Here is a 21,036-nt window from a genome sequence, read left to right on the forward strand (position 1 = left end):
GGTGCTGAGAAAACTTGCTACCCATATGCAGAAAACTAAAACTGGAACCCCTTATACCTTATACAAAAATTAACTCAAGATGGATTAAAGACTTAAATGTTAAACCCATAACCATAAAAACCCTAGAAGAAAACTTAGACAATACCATTCAGGACATAGACATGGACAATGATTTCATGACAAAAATGCTAAAAGCAATGGCAAGAAAAGCCAAAATAGACAAATGGGATCTAATCAAACTAGATGCACTAAAGAGCTTATGCACAGCAAAACAATCATCAGAGTGAACAGGTAACCTACAGAATGGGAGAAAATTTTTTCAGTCTACCCATCTGACAAAGGTCTAATACCCAGAATCTATAAGAAATGTAGACAAATTTGCAAGAAAAAAGAAACAACCCCATCAAAAGGTGAACAAAGGATATGAACAGACTCTTCTCAAAAGAAGACATTTATGCATCCAACAAACATGAGAAAAGCTCAACATCACTGATCATTAAAGAAATGCAAATCAAAACCACAATGAGACACCCTCTTACACCAGTCAGAACAGCGATTATTAAAAAGTCAAGAAACAATAAATGCTGGCGAGGATGTGGAGAAATAGGAATGCTTTTACACTGTTGGTAGGAATGTAAATTAGTTCAACCATTGTGGAAGACAATGTAATGATTCATCAAGGATCGAGAACCAGAAATACCATTTGACCCAGCTATCCCATTACTGGGTATATACCCAAAAGAATATAAATCATTCAACTGTAAAGATACATGTACATGTATGTTTACTGCAACACTATTTACAATAGCAAAGACATGGAACCAACACAAATACCCATCAATGATAGACTGGACTAAGCAAATGTGGGACATATACACCATAGAATACTATGCAGCCATTAAAAGAAATGAGATCATATCCTTTGCAGGGACGTGGATGAAGCTGGAAGCCATCATCTTCAGCAAACTAACACAGGATCAGAAAACCAAACAGTGCATGTTCTCACTCATAAGTGGGAGTTGAACAATGAGAACATATGGACACAGGGAAGGCAATGACACATACTGGGGTCTGTCGGCGGGTTGGGGGGCAGGGGGAGGGACAGCATTAGGACAATGCATGCAGGGCTTAAAACCTAGATGATGGGTTGATAGGCGCAGCAAACCACCATGGCACATGTATACCTATGTAGCAAACCTGCACATTCTGCACATGTACCCCAGAACTTCAAGTAAATTTTTTAAAAAGCAAACAAGTAAATAAATAGATACAAAGCAGAAAAAAAGAAGAAAATACTTATTTAACAGGATGGCATTTATTACCCAGAAAGTTCTGAAAAAAATTATTAGGAGATACTTGCTCCCTAGGGTGCTAAAGAAAGACTACTTAAAATCAACATTACAAATTACAGAACATGAAAGACACCTGTATCTTGAACTTTGCATAAAACCGATGTCTCTTGATGGTTAAATTTAGACTATAATTTACTTTCGAGGGGGCAATATCGCAGTAGTGATGCCGTGTCCTTCTATGTGCATCAGCACATCATAAAAATTTGTCCTAGTGCAGTTAACATTAATGATTCACTTGGTTAAAGAGCTCTCGGACAGACCGTCGCACTACAGAGTTAATTATTTTTTCTCTTCATTATTAGGTATCTTTATGCAGCTGATGTTCATAAACCATCACATTTAATCTGGCAGCTGCCCTTCTTTCTTAGGTTTTCTTTGCATATATCCGTCTTTGGTAAATAAAAGCTCTCATCTTTGTTTACATGCCAGAAAAACTACAAACAAAACAAAACAAAACAAACAAACAAACAAACAAACAAACAAAAACCACAGGCTCTTCCACTTACTGAAGTTTTGAAAAAATATTCTTCTTTGGCCCAAAACATTGACATTACTGGTGAGCTTGTCAAAAATTCAGAAACTGAGGCTTTCTTCCAGATCTTCTGAAAAAATAATCTACACATTAACACGATCTCCAGTTTACTGTACACATTAAAATTTGAGAGGTACCTTTTAAGTCAATGTGTCTTTTCCATCTGAAAAATATACACAGCTCATTCTCTATGATACAAATATAGAACTCAAAAATGTAATAATAAAAAAAAAAGTACCCAGTCTCAGGCCCGCTCTTCCTTCCTTCTTTCTTTCTTTTCTTTTCTTTCTTTCTTTTTCTTTCTTTCTTTTCTTTCTTTTTCTTTCTTTCTTTTTCTCTCTCTTTCTTTCTTTCTTTTCTTCCTTTTCTTTCTTTCTTTCCTCTCCTCCTCTCCTTCTTTCTCTCTATCTCTAACTCTCTTTCCCTACCCTCCCTCCCTTCCTTCCTTCCTTCCTTCCTTCCTTCCTTCCTTCCTTCCTTCCTTCCTTCCTTCCTTCCTTCCTTCCTTCCTTCGATGGAGTTTCACTCTGTGACCCAGGGTAGAAAGCAGTGGTGTGATCTCGGTTCATTGCAACCTCCCCCACCTCCTGGGCTCCAGCAATTCTCATGCCTCAGCCTCCCAAGTAGCTGGGATCACAGGTGCACACTACTATTCCCAGCTATTTTTTGTATTTTCAGTAGAGATGGGGTTCCACCATATTGCCCAGGTTGGTCTTGAACTCCTAGTCTCAAGTCATCTGCCCGTCTTGACCTCTCAAAGTGCTGGGATTACAGGCATGAGTCACCATTCCCTGCTAGTTTCAGGTATTTCTTTATAGCAATGAAAGAATGGATTTACACACTCCCCAATGATGTGAACATGAAAAGTAAAGTCGGTGAGGGATTTTAAAAGTGCCAATGCCCCTGACAACTCCAACCACGCTCAACCACAAAGTGCACTGCCCCAATTCAATCTCTAGAAATAAGAACATGTAAGAGTCACTAAATAAGTAAAATTGAGACGGTTGTCCATCCCAGAAAACAAAGACATACCTGCCTCTTTGCAGGAAAGACAGGAGGCTCTAATTACTTCTGGTGCTCCTTAGACATTGCTAGGGAAATAGTCTTAAGGGAAGAGGACATGCATGCAGCGCAGTAAGCAGCTAGCTAGAAGACTAACATTTATTTGAAGACTCAAGGTCTATTTTTTTTAAAAAGCCATGTAATTTTGTGTTCTCCTCTATAACAAATCTTTTGGAGTTTAATCGCAAAACTAAAATTTTAAATGACTGATTTCTAACTTGCCAATTCTGAGCATCTCGGCCTTGCCTAAAAATATCAATCACAAATGTGGCTTGGAATCAGTATTTTTTTTACAAATTTTGCCAGGTGATTTTCTTTACCAAAGAGACTTCATCCTAAAAATTAATTTTCAAAATTTACTAGTGGTGCTGCTGTAGTTATGCATACTTATTATGGTTTCTATCATGGGGAAAACCAAGCTGGTTGGGTGGAACCTGAGATACAAAAGTGATAGTAAATATTTATTCTATGGACGCAACCACAGTAAACACTATTTGTGAGGGACTGAATAGGTAGAGCTCCTCATTCCCACATTCACAGAGGATGTTCAGAAGTTCCAGTGCATGCTTTTAGAATTCAGTCTTAAAATAAGCAATTGTAACTAACCACTTACTCATATGTCCCATTGAGAACTTGTCTTCTAAGAATATGCTCCTTGTAACTAAAGGAAAACTAAATATTTTATTCAAACAGTTTGGACACACATGTTGAAGGAAGATTATCTCATACACTGACCAAGTTACAACTGAAAGCATAGAAACCAGTGTGAGGGAGAAATGGGTCTAGTCTTGCTTCTGATACAAGCTGTTTCATCTTAGCCATTTTATTTAACTTTACTGAGCTTCAATTTCCTTGGCTGTAACATACAGTGTAAAAATGGAACATAACTTACCAGATTGTTATAAGTATTAAGTGAGAAAATAACACAACAATTGTTTAATAAAAGTTATTTACCACTAATAGTAAGAACCTTATAACCTACAATATTATATTATCTTCGTTTTGGGAGGTAAACATATGATCAAAAGACTGATCAAAATAAATTACATTTCTTTTAAACCCCCATTCAAACTGCCCGATTTTCCTTTTGTGTACTGAAGACTCTCACAAGTGTTTTTGCTATTCTGGTAAAAATCATGCTGGTATTAATTTTCATCTGAAAGTTCAATTTATTCTGAAATATATTCATATATTTATAAATATTATTATCATATGAAAGGCTGACTTCTGGCACCTCAGGTGGTTCACATCTTGGAGATCAATGTGCACAACAATTTTAAAAGAGATACATAGATAGTACTAAAAACATATAACATATCACTAGTTTATAGATTTAGATGAAGTTGAATCCCATGAATCATAACATATACATAGGGATAGAAACCAGACTTAATAAAAACTTTAATGTAGAAATTATACTACATATATTATAAAGAGCTAATGTAAATGACGAGTTAATGGGTGTAGCACACCAACATGGCACATGCATACATATGCAACAAACCTGCACGTTGTGTACATGCACCCTAGAACATAAAGTATAATTTAAAAAGAGCTTATACATATGGATGTAGATCTCTATGTGTATAAAGGTTTATGAATGTACAATTAAAATACAGAAGTTTCTCAAATGGTAAAACGTACACGGGCTTGGAAGTTAGACTTGAGTTCAAATCCTGGCTCTCTCACATACCATCTGAACATATTATTTAACCTCCCAGAAATGCAAAGATGGCTTAACATATGGAAATCAATAAACATGATATATTACATAAACAAACCAGGAACAATCACCATATCATTATTTCAATAGATATAGAAAAAGCTTTTGGTAAAATTCAACACCTCTTTATTATGAAAACACTAAAAAATTGAGTATAAAATGAATATACCTCAAAACAATAAAGACCATATTTAACAAACCCGTGGCTAACATCATACCAAAGAGGGAAAAAATCGAAAGTCTTTCTGCTAAGATCTGGAACAAGATCAGGATGCCCATTTTCATCCCATTTATTCAACATACTATTGGAAGTTCTAGCCAGAGCAATCAGATAAGAGAATGAAATAAACGACATCCAAATTGGAAAGGAAGAAATAAAATTATCCTCATTTGCAGATGACATGATCTTATACTTAGAAAACCCTAAAGACTCCACCAAAAACTGTTAGAAATGATAAGCAAATGCAGTAAATTACAGGATACAAAACCAACACACAAAAATTAATAGCATTTATATATACCAACAGTGAACAATCTGAAAAATAAATCAAGAAAGCAACCCCATTTACAATATTTATAAAAAATTTAAAAATGCCTAGGAATAATTGTGACTAAAGAAATGAAAGATCTCTATAATGAAAAGTATCACACTCTGATGAAAGAAATTGAAGTGGACACAAAAAATGGAAAGATATTCTATGCTCATGAATTGGAAGAATTAATATTGTTAAAATGTTAACATGACCCGAAGCAATCTACAGTTTCAATGCAATCCCTATCAAAATACCAATGACATTCTTCACTGGAATATAAAAAACTATCCTAAAATTTATATAAAACACAAAAGATTCTGAATAACCAACGCAATCCTGTGCAAAAAGAACAAAGCTGGAGGCATCATACTAACTGACTTCAAAATATACTACAAAGCTATAGCAACCAAATCAGCATGGTACTAACAAAAAACAGAAAACATCCCAATGGAACGGAATAGAGAACTCGGAAATAAATACATGCTTTTACAGTCAATTCATTCTTGACAAAGGTGCCAAGAACATTAATATCTCTCATCATATAAAAATCAAATAATAAAGGATTAAAGACTTAGATCTAAGAACTGAATCTATGAAACTCCTAGAAGAAAACATTGGGTAAATGCTCCAGGACACTGGTCTGGGCATTTTTTGGGGGGATAAAATCTGAAAAGCACAGGCAGCTAAAGCAAAAATAGATAAATGGGATTGAATCAAGCTCAAAACTTCTGCACAGCAAAGGAAACAATCAACAAATTGAAGTGACAGCCCAAAGAATAAGGGAAAATATCTGCAAATGATACAACTGACAAGGGATTAATAACCAGAATATATAAATAACTCAAATAACTCAATGGGAAAAAATCTAATAATCTGATTAAGAAATGGGCAAAAAATCTGAATAGACATTTCTTAAAAGAAGACATACAAATGGCAAATAGGTATATAAAAATGGGTAACATCACTAATCATCGGGGAAATGGAAATAAAAACTACAGTGAAATATCAAGTCACCCCAGTTAAAATGGCTTTTATAAAAAGGACAGTGAAAGTTGGTGAGAATGCAGAGAAACAGGAACCCTCATACACTTTGGTGGGAATGCAAATTTTGACAACCACTGTGAAAAACAGTATGGACTGAAAAAAACTAAACATGGAACGACTCTATGATCCAGCAATTTCAGTACTGGGTATATATCCAAAAGGGAGGAAATCTATATATTGAAGAGATAGCGGCACTCACATGTTGACTGCAGCACTATTCCAAACAGCCAAAATATGGAATCAACCTAACTGCCCACCAATGGATAAATGGATAAAGAAACTGTGATATGCATCTATACAGACACACAATATAATACCATTCGGCCATAAAAATAAGTGAAATCCTGTCATTTGCAGCAACATGGATGGAACTGGAGGTCATTATATTAAAAGAAATAAGCCAAGCACAGAAAGACAAACATCACATCATCTCACTCATATTTAGGCCCTAAGTAAGTGGATCTTATGAAGAAGGAGAATAGATTGGTTGTCACCAGAGAGGGGGAAGGGTAAAGGCCAGGGTTGGATGAAGAAAGATCGGTGAATAGGTACAAAAACACAGTCAGATAAAAGAGAAAAGACCTAGTGTTTGATAAATCAGTAGGGTGACTATAGTAAACAGTAATCTATTATATATTTCAAAATAGTTAATAGAGAATAATTCAAGTGTTCCCAGTATTAAGAAAAATGTTTCAGGTGATGGATATGCCAATTGTCCTGATTTGATTATTATGCCTTACATGAATGTATCAAAATATCACATGTACTCCAAAAATACATCTATTGTGTCAATAAACATAAACAAACACATATGAATCAAGATGTCATAAACCGTTGCATGAATTTGGGGCAATTATGATTTTACATATTCTACAAAACTGTCTTTTGATAAAGTCTTTAGAAATTAAAAATTAATGTTCTAAATTTCAGTATATTTCTATTTGTATTTCTTTTTTTTTTTTTTTTTTTTTTTACTTTTAGATTCAGGGATACATGTGCAGGTTGGTTACAGAGGTAAACTGTGTGTCAAGGGGGTGTGGCGTACAGATTGTTTCACCACTCAGATAATAAGCATAGCACCTAATAGGTAGTTTTTCAATCCTCACCTTCCTCTCACCCTCCACCCTCAGGTAGGCCCCAGTGTCTGTTGTTCCCTTCTTTGTGTCCGTATGTACTCAGTGTTTAGCTCCCATTCATAAGTGAGAACAAGTGGTATTTGATTTTCTGTTCCTGTGTAAGTTTGCTTAGGATAATGACCTCCAGCTTCATTCATGTTGCTACAAAGGATATAGTCTCATTCTTTCTCTTGGCTGCATAGTATTCCATGAAAAAAACTCTTTATTTTGTCAACAAAATTTATAAGACAATACTTCATTTATTTGCCAAGTACCCTAAAGAATAAGTGACAAATAAATTTAGTTAATACATTTTATTTATTTTAATAAACTTAAAATTTATTTGGACCAGAAAGAGCAAACTGCAAAAAATTCAACTTTATATTATCTCTAATTCAACTCTTGGTGATATTTTACAAAATACCAAGTTTATATATAAACTTCCCCTGGGCAAGGTGACTATAAAATGCATTGTCTCCATTGAGATTCCTTAAAATCGAGTAAGAGGCTGTTAGTGATTACTTTGAAACAATAGGGATAAACCAAGATTGTCCTGGGCATCTGTGATGTGTGATCACCCTACCTCCGGGCTTAAAGCTAGTGGTCCAGTCATCGCAAATACGTTCCTGAGTTCCTGTTTGAATCCTGCTCTCTCTATATTAAACGTTTATATATTTAATGGTTGCATTTACTTACCTGAAAGTTTTTCTAATTATGTCACTCTTGGAAATAAGATTTCATTATTTGATACTGAGCTATGAATACGTTTTTCTTCTTTTTCAGGAATGAGAATAAGTTGTCAGGTAAGTCTTCATTTTTTCTATTTAACCTGCCAGCTCATTTTTGAACATTCTTGTTCCAGCTTCGGGGAGATTTCTGCCATCACAGTTGGTATTTCGCAACACCTGTTTCTGCTACAAGCCATTGCTCTTCTCAGCTTCCTTTAGGAAATGAGCTGCTTTGCTTAGTCAAATCTCATTACTCTTTTCATAATTGCCTTAGGTCACCATTCATTATCAGAGAAGAATCTAAAGCTTTACTAGCACGGCTACTGAAGATGTAGCTAAGATTCCCTGCTACTGGACCTTACAAGAACTAAGCTCCATTTAAAAGCAAAACTGTATATATTGTATTGCTTCTATATCTTGTTCGCCTCACATACTAAACAGAATCAGCTCTGGAGGTCAGCTATGAAACCTAAGATATGCAAGCTTCTGGTCTGAAACCTCTGTCATGATTAGGCTATAATACATGCAAATCAATTAGGCAGAAGTTGGAACAATTGTTAACAATTTCTCTTAATCATTTCTCTTAAATGATTAAGAGAAATGAGGTCACGGCAGTAGCTGGCAACACTGCTGAAAACACAGCCATCATACCTTACTTAGCTTAATATGTGACTCAGAGATGTGTATAATAAATTTTTAAAATAATATTATTTTTAGTTGACAAATCATAATTGTATTACATTAATGCAGCACCAGGTGATGTTTTGATAGATGTATACAAGACGTAACGGTTATATCGGGCTAATTAACATATCCATCATATCACTTAACTCTTTTGAGATGATACATTTGAAATTTACTTTTTTTTTTTTTTTTTTTTTTTTTTTTGAGACGGAGTCTCGCTCTGTCACCCAGGCTGGAGGGCAGTGGCACAATCTCCTAACAACTGTGATTATGAGCAACATTACTACCAAGTGGCTAGTTAAACATTTTCTTCTCAAATAGTAAACGAAGAGTCACATAAAAAGAAGACAAAATAAATATGTGTGTGTGTGTGTGTGTGTGTGTGTGTGTGTGTGTGTGTGTATGCTACTAGGCAGGTTTTACACATATGGGAAAGACAAAAATGCAGCCATTTCACCATAATGGCTATGTCTCAGGTAACTAAGCATTCTGTCAACATTTATGAAATTTTTCACGGTGAACTTCATTTTTGGGATAGAGTAATGAGCTGGAGCTAATATTTAGATCACGAGGCATGTTTTAATGCATTTTTTCAGTATCATTCTTTTCTTGGTACCAAATACAGCATGGAACTAGCAAAGAATACTTACTGAAGCAACTCTAGGGTCATGAGTTCAGAAGACATTCGTGTATCTGTTCTCAGTTTCTGTGAACATTTATGTGCCAGTATGAGCTTTGGTTTGCCAGCATAACACCTGATCTTCTAGCTGCATTTACAAGTTTTATAACTCTCACATTCTGACTTGGTTTTAATAAAACGGTAATTTGAAGCCAGCCTCCTGTACCCCCTGCAGTACTACACAGCTGCTTTCTTATCCAGAAGATTTCCCTGTTCTTCATCTCCATATTTATTGTCTCCAACCCACACAATATCTTTATCCATTTTCATATTCACTCATAGAACAATCTAGGCATATTCTACAGCCTACATACACTAAAAAGAAAAAAAAATCCAACTACCTAAGATTTTCTTCCATGCATTTGTCTCTTCCCTCACCCACACAGTCAACTCCCTTACTCAACACTTGCTTCAATTTTCTTACACTGTATATGAACTAATTCACTGCTTCTTTCTGCTTAAACTTTGTTTTTCTCTTTTTTAGCCATTTCTCCTTTCCTGCTTTTAACAACTTACTTTTCTCTGTGTTTCTTTTTTATTTCATCTTCTTTATCAATTTGTCATCATGTTAATATTGTCTGTCTAAATATAATGTTATCAACCATGCCTTCAATAAATAGTTACTAATTATTTATTCTGTGTTAGGATACTAGGTAGTAAGGATAAAAAGATGAATATATCACAATATTCTCTTCCCCTTTCCCATATGTATCCTCAAGGATCTTAGAGAAAAATAGAAAAAAAAAATAGCTATGAATGTGAGTCCTGGTTCTCGCAAGACGGACTGTACCAAATTCAACTCCTTCCACTACAAACAAATATATAACATTAAAAACTTCACATTTGGGCTCACAATTAAAAAAATGCATTCCAAAATGTCAAAACATAGGAAGGAAAGCAGTAAATGAGTATGAAAGGAAGGAACATGAGTTGACATAGTGTTACAAATGGGAGCTAGGTACCCAATATCCAAGAGCTTGGGTTTTAATGCCCACATGAGGCAGAAGACCAGGTCTTGAGCCCATGAAAAGCTTAAAGCTGGAAATATGACCCCATGCATGAAGCCAGATCATAATTTGAAAGACTTTCAGAGTGTGATATTGGTAGAGATAGTCCAATAGACCGGTGAAGCACAGTGGAGCCCCAGAGGAACAGACCCATGTATAGACGGGGAATTAGTGAATGAGACAGGTGAAGCTAAACTCAGTGGGTAATAGTACACAATAAATAGCGCAGGCACAATTGCTTAACCATGTGAAAAATTAGATTTCTACCTCACATTGAGACATTTTAGGCAGTTTTAGTAGGTATAACTGACATAACATAAACTGCACATACAAAAGTGTACAGTTTGATAAGTTTTGGCACATGTACAGAACCACAGTCAAGATAATGAACATATCAATAAACCCCAAAGGTTTCTTGATGCCCCTTGGTAATCCCTTATTTCCACCACAACCTTTATCGCTAGGCAACTGCTGATTTATTTTCTATCATTAAAGATAAGTTTACATTTTCTAGAATTGTATATAAATGGAATCATAGAATATGTCATCTTTTTAAATCTGGATTTATTCAGTCATCATAATTATTTTGAGATTTATCCAAGATGCTGTATACATCAATAGTTCATTATTTATTATTATTAAACACTATTTATTTTATGGATATACCATCATTAGTTTGTCTATCTATCTGTTGATGGAAATTTGGGTTGTCACCAGTTTGGAGTATTATGAATAAAGTTGCTGTGGGCATTCATGTGTAAATCTTTGTATGGACATACATTTTTATATCTTTTGGTTTAATACCTGGAGTGAAATAAATGAGAGATGTGACAGGTCCCTGTTCAATGCTTTTTCTTTCTTTCTTTTTTATTTCTTAGAGACTGGGTCTCACTGTATCACCCAGGCTGGAGTGCAGTGATGCAATCATAGCTCACTCTAGTCTCGAACTCCTAGGCTCAAGTGATTCCCCCACCTCAGTCTCCCAAAGTGCTGAGATTACAGGCATGTGCCACTGCACCCAGCCTGATCAGCATTTTTTTTTTTAACAGAGTTGTAATATTTGTTGTAAAGTTGTAATATTTGTACCATCCTCTATCCCCCCAAAATAGCTTATGGGAGTTAGTTTCTTCTCATCATTAATGCTGTATGCCACGCACTGGTGCAGAGGACAAAATAAATTTGGTAGGCACCATTTGATTCACTTCACTTATATAAAAAACACACAAAATCTCCAAGGTTTTGAAAATGAAATGAGAGTTGCTGATTAGGGCATCTAACTAGTTGGTCCACGCTCTCTTATTACTGAGTTTCTTCTTCATTTACGCTCTTAGCAGTGGGCTTCATTTCATCACCACCAGGCTGGGCTCAGGATTGTGCAGCCCATGCTCTAAAACTAAGAATTTGTCATGTGCTCCCTTTCACTGTCAATCCAGGAATGGTCTAAAGCATACTTAAGCAATTGTGGGGAAAAAACCAATTGGTTAATAAGATAAAAGGTGATTAAATAAAAATAAATTATTTTAGAGTTATAAATTATTTTAGAGTTATGATTATTGAAAAATTTGAAATGTCATGTTCTTGACCCATCATATACTCTGGCATCCAGAAGCTAATTAGGAAAAAAATTCAAAATTCATGATGATAAAAAGGTCAGCCCATCTGAAAGATACAATGACACTTTATGCACCTAATTAAAGTTGAAAATTATATAAAGCAAAAACTGACAAAAATAAGAGAGATTGAAATTTTTTCTCATGTCTAGAAAATTGAATAGCTCTCTCAGAAATTGATAGAACAACCCTGATTTTTAAAACCAAGAAGGATAGAACTACCTAGAACAAATTATCAGCCAACTTGACTTCGGTGACATTTATAGACATTATACTCAAAAACTGCAGACTTAACTTTCTTTTTTTCAAATTCTCATGGAATTTTCACCAATTTAGACCATATAATGCTCCTTAAAATGATTCCTAATGAATTTCAAAAGGCTGAAACTTCACAGGGACTATTGTCTGACCACAACAGAATAAACTTATGCTCCCAAATAACATTTTTAGAAAATCTCATTCTTCTAAAAATACACTTCTAAATAACCTATGGGCCAAAAGAGAAATCACGTATGATATTAGAAGACACTTGAATAATAATAAAAATACAACATATTAACATTTTGGAAATGCAGGTAAAACAATGCTTAGAGGAAAATTATATTTTTAACTTATCGTATTAGGAAAATGTTAAAAGATGCCTATATACCTTCGTTTTACGAAATATGAAAAAGAAAATAAAAACTAAAAGCAGAAATAAGGAAATGATGAAGATAAAATCAATGTGAAAAACAGACTAACAACAGGGAACATTAAATAGGACAAAGATTCTTGTGTGTGTGTGAAGAGATTAATACAATTGAGAAGACATGAAAACATGGAGAAAGATACAAATTATCAATGTCAGGAAAAAAATGACTTATTACCACTATTCTACAGATTTTAAAAAGATAATCATGCTTAAAAGATAACCAGAGGGCATTTGCATAAACATGATGCAATATTGACAACCTATAAAAATAGGTAAGATCTTTGAAAAGGAAAATTTACCAACTTAACAGAACAAGAAAGATAACAACACCATAGCTCTGTATGTTGAATACATTTAATTTGTAATGAAAACCGTTCTCACAAAGAAGATTTCAGGCCCCGAGTTTTACTCATGAATTCTATCAAACGTTTAAGAAAGAAAGAATATGAATCTTATATTAACCCTTGGAAACATGTTCTGCTTGTTTTATGAGGACAGCATTACCCAGATTTCAAAATCTGGTAAAGATATTTCAATTAAAAAAGCCTAAAAATAATGTTCCTTGTGAACAAAGATGCAATAATTTGTAACAAAACATTAGCAAATCAAATCTTACAAGGCATAAAGAGGAATACAATATGACCAAATTAGCAATATACCAGAAATGCAAGATTGGCTTCTATTAAAAAAATCCATCATGTAATTCAGTACATTAACAGAATAAAAGAGAAAAGCACTGGACAAAATATACATACATCAATGATTAAAATCTCTTAGCACCATAGGAATTAAAGGTAACTTCCTCACTTTGAAAACTCTACTGCTCACATCCCACTTAACAGAAATACTGAAAGCTTCTCCTAAGACATTGATGTCCATTCCAACCACTAAATTAAGACTACATCTTGACTCTTACCTCATAAGAAACACACAAATTAATTTGAGAAGGATCATAATTTTCAGGGAGTACCTCATAAGAAATACACAAGTTAATTTGAGAAGGATGATAATTTTCAGAAAGTAGAATAATAAATGCAATAACTTACTCTCTGGATTTAATTCTGATAGAAAAAGGAAATAGTTCCCCCAAGACATATATAATAAATATGTAAAGATTTTTATATTCACCAAAATCTCAATAAAGTGGGTAGAGACATAATTTCAATAGTAGGGGAAAATAATAATATGTCCAGAAAATGGTTATCAAAAAGTTATTTTCCAAGGCTATTTTGAACAACAATAATGAAGAGTGGGAGTGGGGTTAGTAGCAACAGTATTTTTCTTTTAAAAATAATTTTGAGTAGATTATTCACTCACATCATGCAAGAATAAAAATTACATTAAAAAACAAGAAAAAATGAGATCTTTACTTCAACATAATTCTATGGATAATCAAGGAAGGCATGGTATCTGGCCACACTTAGGTGAACCTAAGGTAAATTTGTTTCTTTCTTTCTTTTTTTGAGACAGAGTCTCACTCTGTGGCACAGGCTGGAGTGCAGCGGTGCGATCTCAGCTCACTGCAATCTTCGCCTCCTGGGTTCAAGCAATTCTCCTGTCTCAGCTTCCTGAGTAGCTGGGATTACAGGTGCCCGCCACCACGCCCAGCTAATTTTTGTATTTTTAGTAGACTTGGGGTTTCACTATATTGGTCAGGCTGGTCTGGAACTCCTGACCTCAGGTTAACTACCCGCCTCAGCCTTCCAAAGTGCTGGGATTACAGGTGTGAGCCACTGTGCTCGGCCCCCTAAGGTAAATTTCTAAGTAGGTATGAGATGCATGCATATACCTTCAAAATAAAAATAAAATGAAATAAAATAAGGCCTTGACTAATAGGTAATGCTTTACTGTTTAACATTTAACCAGTGAAATTATACTGACGTTTTTGAAGTTACTTCATTCATTCCTATTTTCTTAGAAACTTGCACATGCCTCCTGGTCTAAAAACACGTGGAAACAAAATATCTACCCTTTTGGAGTTGACATTCTTTGGGGTGGTGCAACAGCAAGCAATTAAATTCACTTTTAGTTTTTAGTACATTATGTAATTATTAGGAGTTGCACAATATACATATACTATTTGTGCATGAATTAGAAATTCAATTATTAAACTTATTTCTGGGACAGACTAATAATTAAATGACCATTATAAATGTGAAATAAACTCAGAATTAATTTAGTTACTTTGTCAGTAAAATAACGTAGCCATGAATTAGTCATAGATGTTTTCCTTTCACATTCTTACAAGTGCAAATTTTGGTCTTCTTTATTGCTCTTTCCTTTTTTTTTTTTTTTTTTAACATGTTATCTCTCTTTTGGAGGATACACTTATACCTACCACCTCATCATGTAAGCGTGTTTACATATTTCTTTATGACAACAAAGTAATGATGGCTAGCATACAGTGAATGCCTTACTATGTGCTGGTCACTTTGCTTGTCTTTACATTCATTCCCTCATTCACTCTTTCTGACACCTCTAGAAAGTATGTCCTGTTGTTAATGCACTTCACTGAGGAATAATCTAAATAATTTATGCAAACTCATACAATAAAGTGTTGGAATTGAGTCAAGCTTATCATGATATCTATACTCACAGAGATATTCACTTATTTGTGGTTTATCTACTTTGTGTATATATATATACACACACACATAGACTTTATAAAAAAAATGCTCCAAGTGCAGAAAACACAACATAACCCTTTCAATATTTTAAAACTCAATGATCCTTATATACCCAATTGGTTTGTAAGTAGATATTGATACATTAAAAATATTTTGAAGAGGAATGGCTGCTTGTAATCTCTTTTTGAATTTTATAAAGTGCTTTAAATCTGATTTCTGTGATTTGAATCAAGATTTTTTCTATTGGTAATTTATGGATGAGTTCTTCATTTATAAATAGACAAATTTCCATGTGAAGATTTGAATACAAGGTGTAAAATCAGTTGTATTATCCCCAATCCCTGCTGCCCTGAAATCTGGCATAGTCATATCTGTTGCACCTCTGGGTTGTGCTTGGAACCCCAAACTCTATATCTAGCCAACACCTAATGGGACACTTTTGGACCATCCAGGGGCCAACATCCCACTCTGCTCTCTCCTGCCATCACATCCCTGGAGTTGTATATTTACAATGATCAGCCAAGTAGAAGAGGCAGGTGCCCTATTGCATAATACATAATAGGTAATTGAAGTACATACATTCTATCTTACCCACCAACCCTACAACAGACAAACGCAACAGATAGTATACAGTGTTTTGTCTAGAAACGATGTTATAATCATTTAGGAAACTATTTTAGGGAATGATGACCAAAGATAATAATAATAAAAATGAGGTTTTTTTCCTAACATGTAACTCACTCTAATATGAAAAACTTCCTCAGTGAAGCTTTAGGTTTCTGTTATTATGTTAGCACATTCCCCATTTTGCCACACTGAGAAAGGTTTCTAAATGTATACTTTGCATTTGCTTAATCTACTTTCCCACCAGCTTACATTTTCCAATCTGTCTTATTTTGAATACTTGTCTTTAAAAATTGGACAAAACAGAAATTAGCCAGGCATGGTGGTGCATGCCTGTAGTCCCAGCTACTCGGGAGGCTGAGGCAGAAGAAACGCTTGAACCTGGGACGCGGCGGTTGCAGTGAGCTGAGATCGCACCACTGCACTCCAGCCTCGCGACCGAGCGAGACTCCATCTCAAAATAAAATAAAATAAAATAAAAATTGGACAAAACAATACTGAGGAAGCAGAGACACAGGACAAAGAGGACATAACCACTGTTGGAAAAATCTGACACAGAGGTTATTCTCATGAAAATTACAGAGATAGTTTTGTTAATCAACCAGATTAAAATGTAATTAACAGATAAACTTACCCCGGTTTTGTGTCATTTACTACACAGTGATAAGTAAATGTTCCAAACATCTGAACTCCTAAAATTCCATAAAGAAGTAGAAAGAAAAGTAGGAAAATGGAAACACTCCATATTTGTTCTCCTGATCGCCTAGGGAAAAAAAGAAGCAGGTAAAGTACATAAAACTTACAAAAAAACTTCATAAACTTTTCCTCTTAACTTATTGTAAAGTAGCACTCACTTTAAAATATTTGTAATTCTGGTCCTTGGCAGTTCAAATCGGAAATAAATTCGGAATGCTCGGATCATAATCAGTGGCCGTGGAATCCGCAACATGCCCCAAGGTGACATCTGATCAACTATATCAGCAATTTCAAACACCTACAAATTAAAAGATGGGTAAATGAGGTTGGATTTTCCCCTAGCATTGCTCATACTCATGGAATATACAGATGTTAGCAGCATAAGTAGGTGCATCTCTATTCTGAATTTAGCCCTACATTATTTTCCACCAAAATCCACTTTCTTTTGAGTATATTTTGAATCTATAGCTATCTTAACAGAAACAAATACGTAAACTAATGAGAACATCATTAATCTTGTTCATTTCCTGTCTCATTCATTAAGACAGTTTTTAATTACAAGAAGTGCCAACTTAGAATATAAAATAAGTATGCTGTCTTTCTCATTAATAATGTTCTTTGGTGGAGGCTTTTGAATATCTAGAAAATAAAGTAATAGAGAAAGGGTTAAAATTATGAAACACTATTTACTAACAGAGGCAAAATAATAATTAGAAATGTTTGTCAATCACACAATAGTTATTAAATGGAAAAGGACATATTAATATGAGAAACGATTCAACCTGAGAAAGCTGATTAAAAAATATATGAGCGATGAAATTAAATTGTGGGAGAGGTGAACTTCATAAAAATAAGAAAGGAAAGCTTATCAACAAACACTATGATGAGTTGGCAGAACGGGCTGTGAAGTTTTGAATTCTGAATTTTTAAATAAAGAATAGATGAATAAACTCTAGAGACCTGTATAACATTGTACCTATAGTTAACAATAACTTATTGTGCAATTAAAATTCGTTAAAACAGTAGATCTTATGTTAGGCATTCTTACCACAATCAAATCAAAACAGATCAAATAAAATCAAAAGAATATAGTAACTTTAGTTGAATTAAAAGGCAAAATCATGTCTGAATGAATGCACGGAAATTAATTCTACTTATTTTCCAATCAAATCTCTCCTGTAAGCCTTCTTAATGTATGTTCCCCATCTCTTATAATAAAGCATTTAATATTTGCAATATAGCATTTTATGTTGGCTAATACCCATCAAAATATGAGAAGACTAGACTTTAAATTTTTAAGTTCTATTTTTTATTTACAAATACAGAAATAAGACTCCACATTGTTTCCTTCATTTCAGGGAATATATATATCTGATTAATAGTTAACAATTTTCTATAGTATTGATTTTCATTTCTGATTGAGAAATAATTCACAAATGTAACTGACAATAATTAAGACATTATAGCTATTGACTTTTCTAACAATAAAATGTTTGAGGTGATATAAATGCTAATTATGCAGATTTGATCATTACACCTTGAATACATCAAATATCACTCAGTTCCCCATAAATACATACAAGTATTATGTATCCATTAAAATTAATTTTTCAAATTTCAAATATGTCACAGTAAACAGATTAATCACATCAGTTAAAAGAAAAATAAACATAACGCTGTAGGCAGTTACACAATCACATTTGATATATATTTTGTAATATTTCTATTTAGACTTCTAATACAAAATAATTCCCATTTGGGAGAACACCCCCTTGTAATTAAAAAAATATTTAATTACCTGTAGCACCAAAGAAACCCAAAGGCAAAAGACCATAAATCCATCAAAAACACACCAGCGATCTTTCACGTAGGAACTATCCCCCTAAAAATAAATTTTACATGGCATTATTAGGGAGAGCAAATATTTTAAAGAAAAATCTGTGGAGGAAAATGTCAAATGTTAATTCAATAAAAGCTATCTACAATTTGTGTATCATAATAGAACAGACTTTCACAAGGAATAAGTTTAGCATTTTAAGTAGCATTACTTATAAGAAAAATATTTTATAAAAGACAAGCAACTGCAGAACTTTGCAGGTAAAATACTTAATTCACGCAAAGGGAAAATATCACATTTTTTTCTCTCAGCCACACAAATTCTAACACTTAAAGAACCAGAAGCCATTCTTCCAAATATGCCATGTAGGTCCTAAGCCAGCTCCCTGCCTACAAGAACCAAGAGCACACTGTGGTCAACAGGAAGGTCGTTAAAACTGTTAGGTTTAGCACCATTAGTAGGAAAATTAACAAGGCATTCACTTCAAGCTGATTAAAAAGTGAAGAAGAAAAAAAGGTCATTATCACTGGTCATTAGAAAAATGCAAATCAAAACCACAATAAGATACCATCTCACCCCAGTTTAATGGCGATCATTAAAAAGTCAGGAAACAACAGATGCTGGAGAGGATGTGGAGAAATAGGAACACTTTTGCACTGTTGGTGGAGTGTAAATTAGTTCAACCATTGTGAAAGACAGTGTGGCGATTCCTCAAGGATCTAGAACCAGAAATACCATTTGACCCAGCCATCCATTACTGGGTAATTACCCAAAGGATTATAAATCATTCTACTATAAAGACACATACACACATATGTTTGTTGCAGCACTATTCACAATAGCAAAAACTTGGAACCAATCCAAATGCCCATCAATCACAGACTGGATAAAGAAAATGTGGTACATATACACTATGGAATACTGCGCAGCCATAAAAAAGGATGAGTTCGTGTTTCTTGAAGGGACATGGATGAAGCTGGAAACCATCATTCTCAGCAAACTAACAAAGGAAAAGAAAATCGAACACCACATGTTCTCACTCATAAGTGCGAGTTGAACAATGAGAACATATGGATACAGGGAGGGGAACATCACACACTGGGACCTGTCAGGGGGTGGGGGGCTAGCGGAGGGACAGCATTAGGAGAAACACCTAATGTAGATGACGGGTTGATGGGTGCAGCAAACCACCATGTGTATTTGTATGTATGCTGAAAACATTATTTGTCCTATGTAATAGGACATAGGTATACATATATATACCTAGGTATACATGCTACATGGCATGTGTATCCCTATGTAACAAAACTGCACGTTCTGCAAATGTACCCCAAAACTTAAAGTATAATAATAATAAAAAGACCTAACTATCCTAAATATATATGCACTTTACACAGGAATATCCAAATTTATAAAGCAAGTTCTTAGAGATATTCAAAGAGACTTACAGTTCTGCACAATAATAATGGGAGATTTCAACACCTGACGGTATTAGATCATTAAGGCAAAAACCCCCAAAGATCAAATGAACCTGATAGACATCTACAGAACTTTCCACTGTATATATGTGGATATATATACACACACATATATATATACATTTTTTCTCATTGTCACATAGCACATATTCTAAAATCAACACTTAATCAGACATAAAACACCTCTCAGAAAATGCAAAAGAACTGAAATCAAAACAATCATTCTCTTGGACCACAGTGCAATAAAAATAGAATCCAAGACTAACCAAAAAAAGTGAAGAAGAAACTTGTCTTAATTTGCAGGGAAAATATATATTGACTTTAATTTTAATTGGGATTGTATATGTAAAAGAAAGATAAAGATGTACCACTTTCATTTTTGAATAGAGAATCTGTTCTGACATTAGAATGTATGTTTTAATAACACGGGAATTTTTAAAAAATGCCTTTGGAATAATAAAACAGAAAACTTCATGAGGTCAAAAATTAGAAACTTTAAATAGAAAAGTCTTTGCTTTTTTAGGACTACCCCATTAAGTCATTAATTCTGTAGTCATCCATGTAACCCAATTCTGAATTCAGTCACATATATCATTACCTCTTCTGATTAAACCTGCTAGGGAAATAAAAATAGAAATAAAATGTCAAGATTTCAAATCAAATGATAAAACATGTTGCAGGATATTGACATAAGCTTCCACCTTTAGTAACAAATAGGTGTCCAAATATCTCCTTGAGAGGTTTCTGGAAATAATTTATGGTGTATGCAACACTAACACTATGATAAAACACTTAATGGAAGTTTTCTGACCGAAAAATGAAGTATAAACTCAACTTAATGAACATTGAATAAGTGCCTGTTTTACATTAGAGGATATATAATGTCTAGCTAACACACACACACACACCACCATCAGCACCACCAGCAACAACCAAAAGAACAACAATCTTGTAGAAAAAAACATATGTGAACATATCCAGCTAATATATAAGGTAAAATAACTTAAAGTTATA

At 34.1% G+C, this 21,036-nt stretch overlaps 1 protein-coding gene across 2 annotated transcripts in view; it reads right to left on the minus strand.

Moving 5' to 3' along the window:
• Positions 1-21,036, minus strand: part of NALCN (sodium leak channel, non-selective) — a 354,786-nt gene that overhangs the window by 298,919 nt on the left and 34,831 nt on the right. For both annotated transcript variants that reach the window (XM_028837268.2, XM_028837267.2), the window contains exons 4-6: positions 18,506-18,589; positions 16,866-17,005; positions 16,646-16,774 (exon numbers count right to left, since the gene is read on the minus strand). In XM_028837268.2, the coding sequence (XP_028693101.1) occupies positions 16,646-16,774; positions 16,866-17,005; positions 18,506-18,589 (353 nt within the window). The remainder of the gene's footprint in view (positions 1-16,645; positions 16,775-16,865; positions 17,006-18,505; positions 18,590-21,036) is intronic.

This window comes from Macaca mulatta, chromosome 17, assembly GCF_049350105.2.
Source record: "Macaca mulatta isolate MMU2019108-1 chromosome 17, T2T-MMU8v2.0, whole genome shotgun sequence".
Lineage (NCBI taxonomy): Eukaryota > Metazoa > Chordata > Mammalia > Primates > Cercopithecidae > Macaca > Macaca mulatta.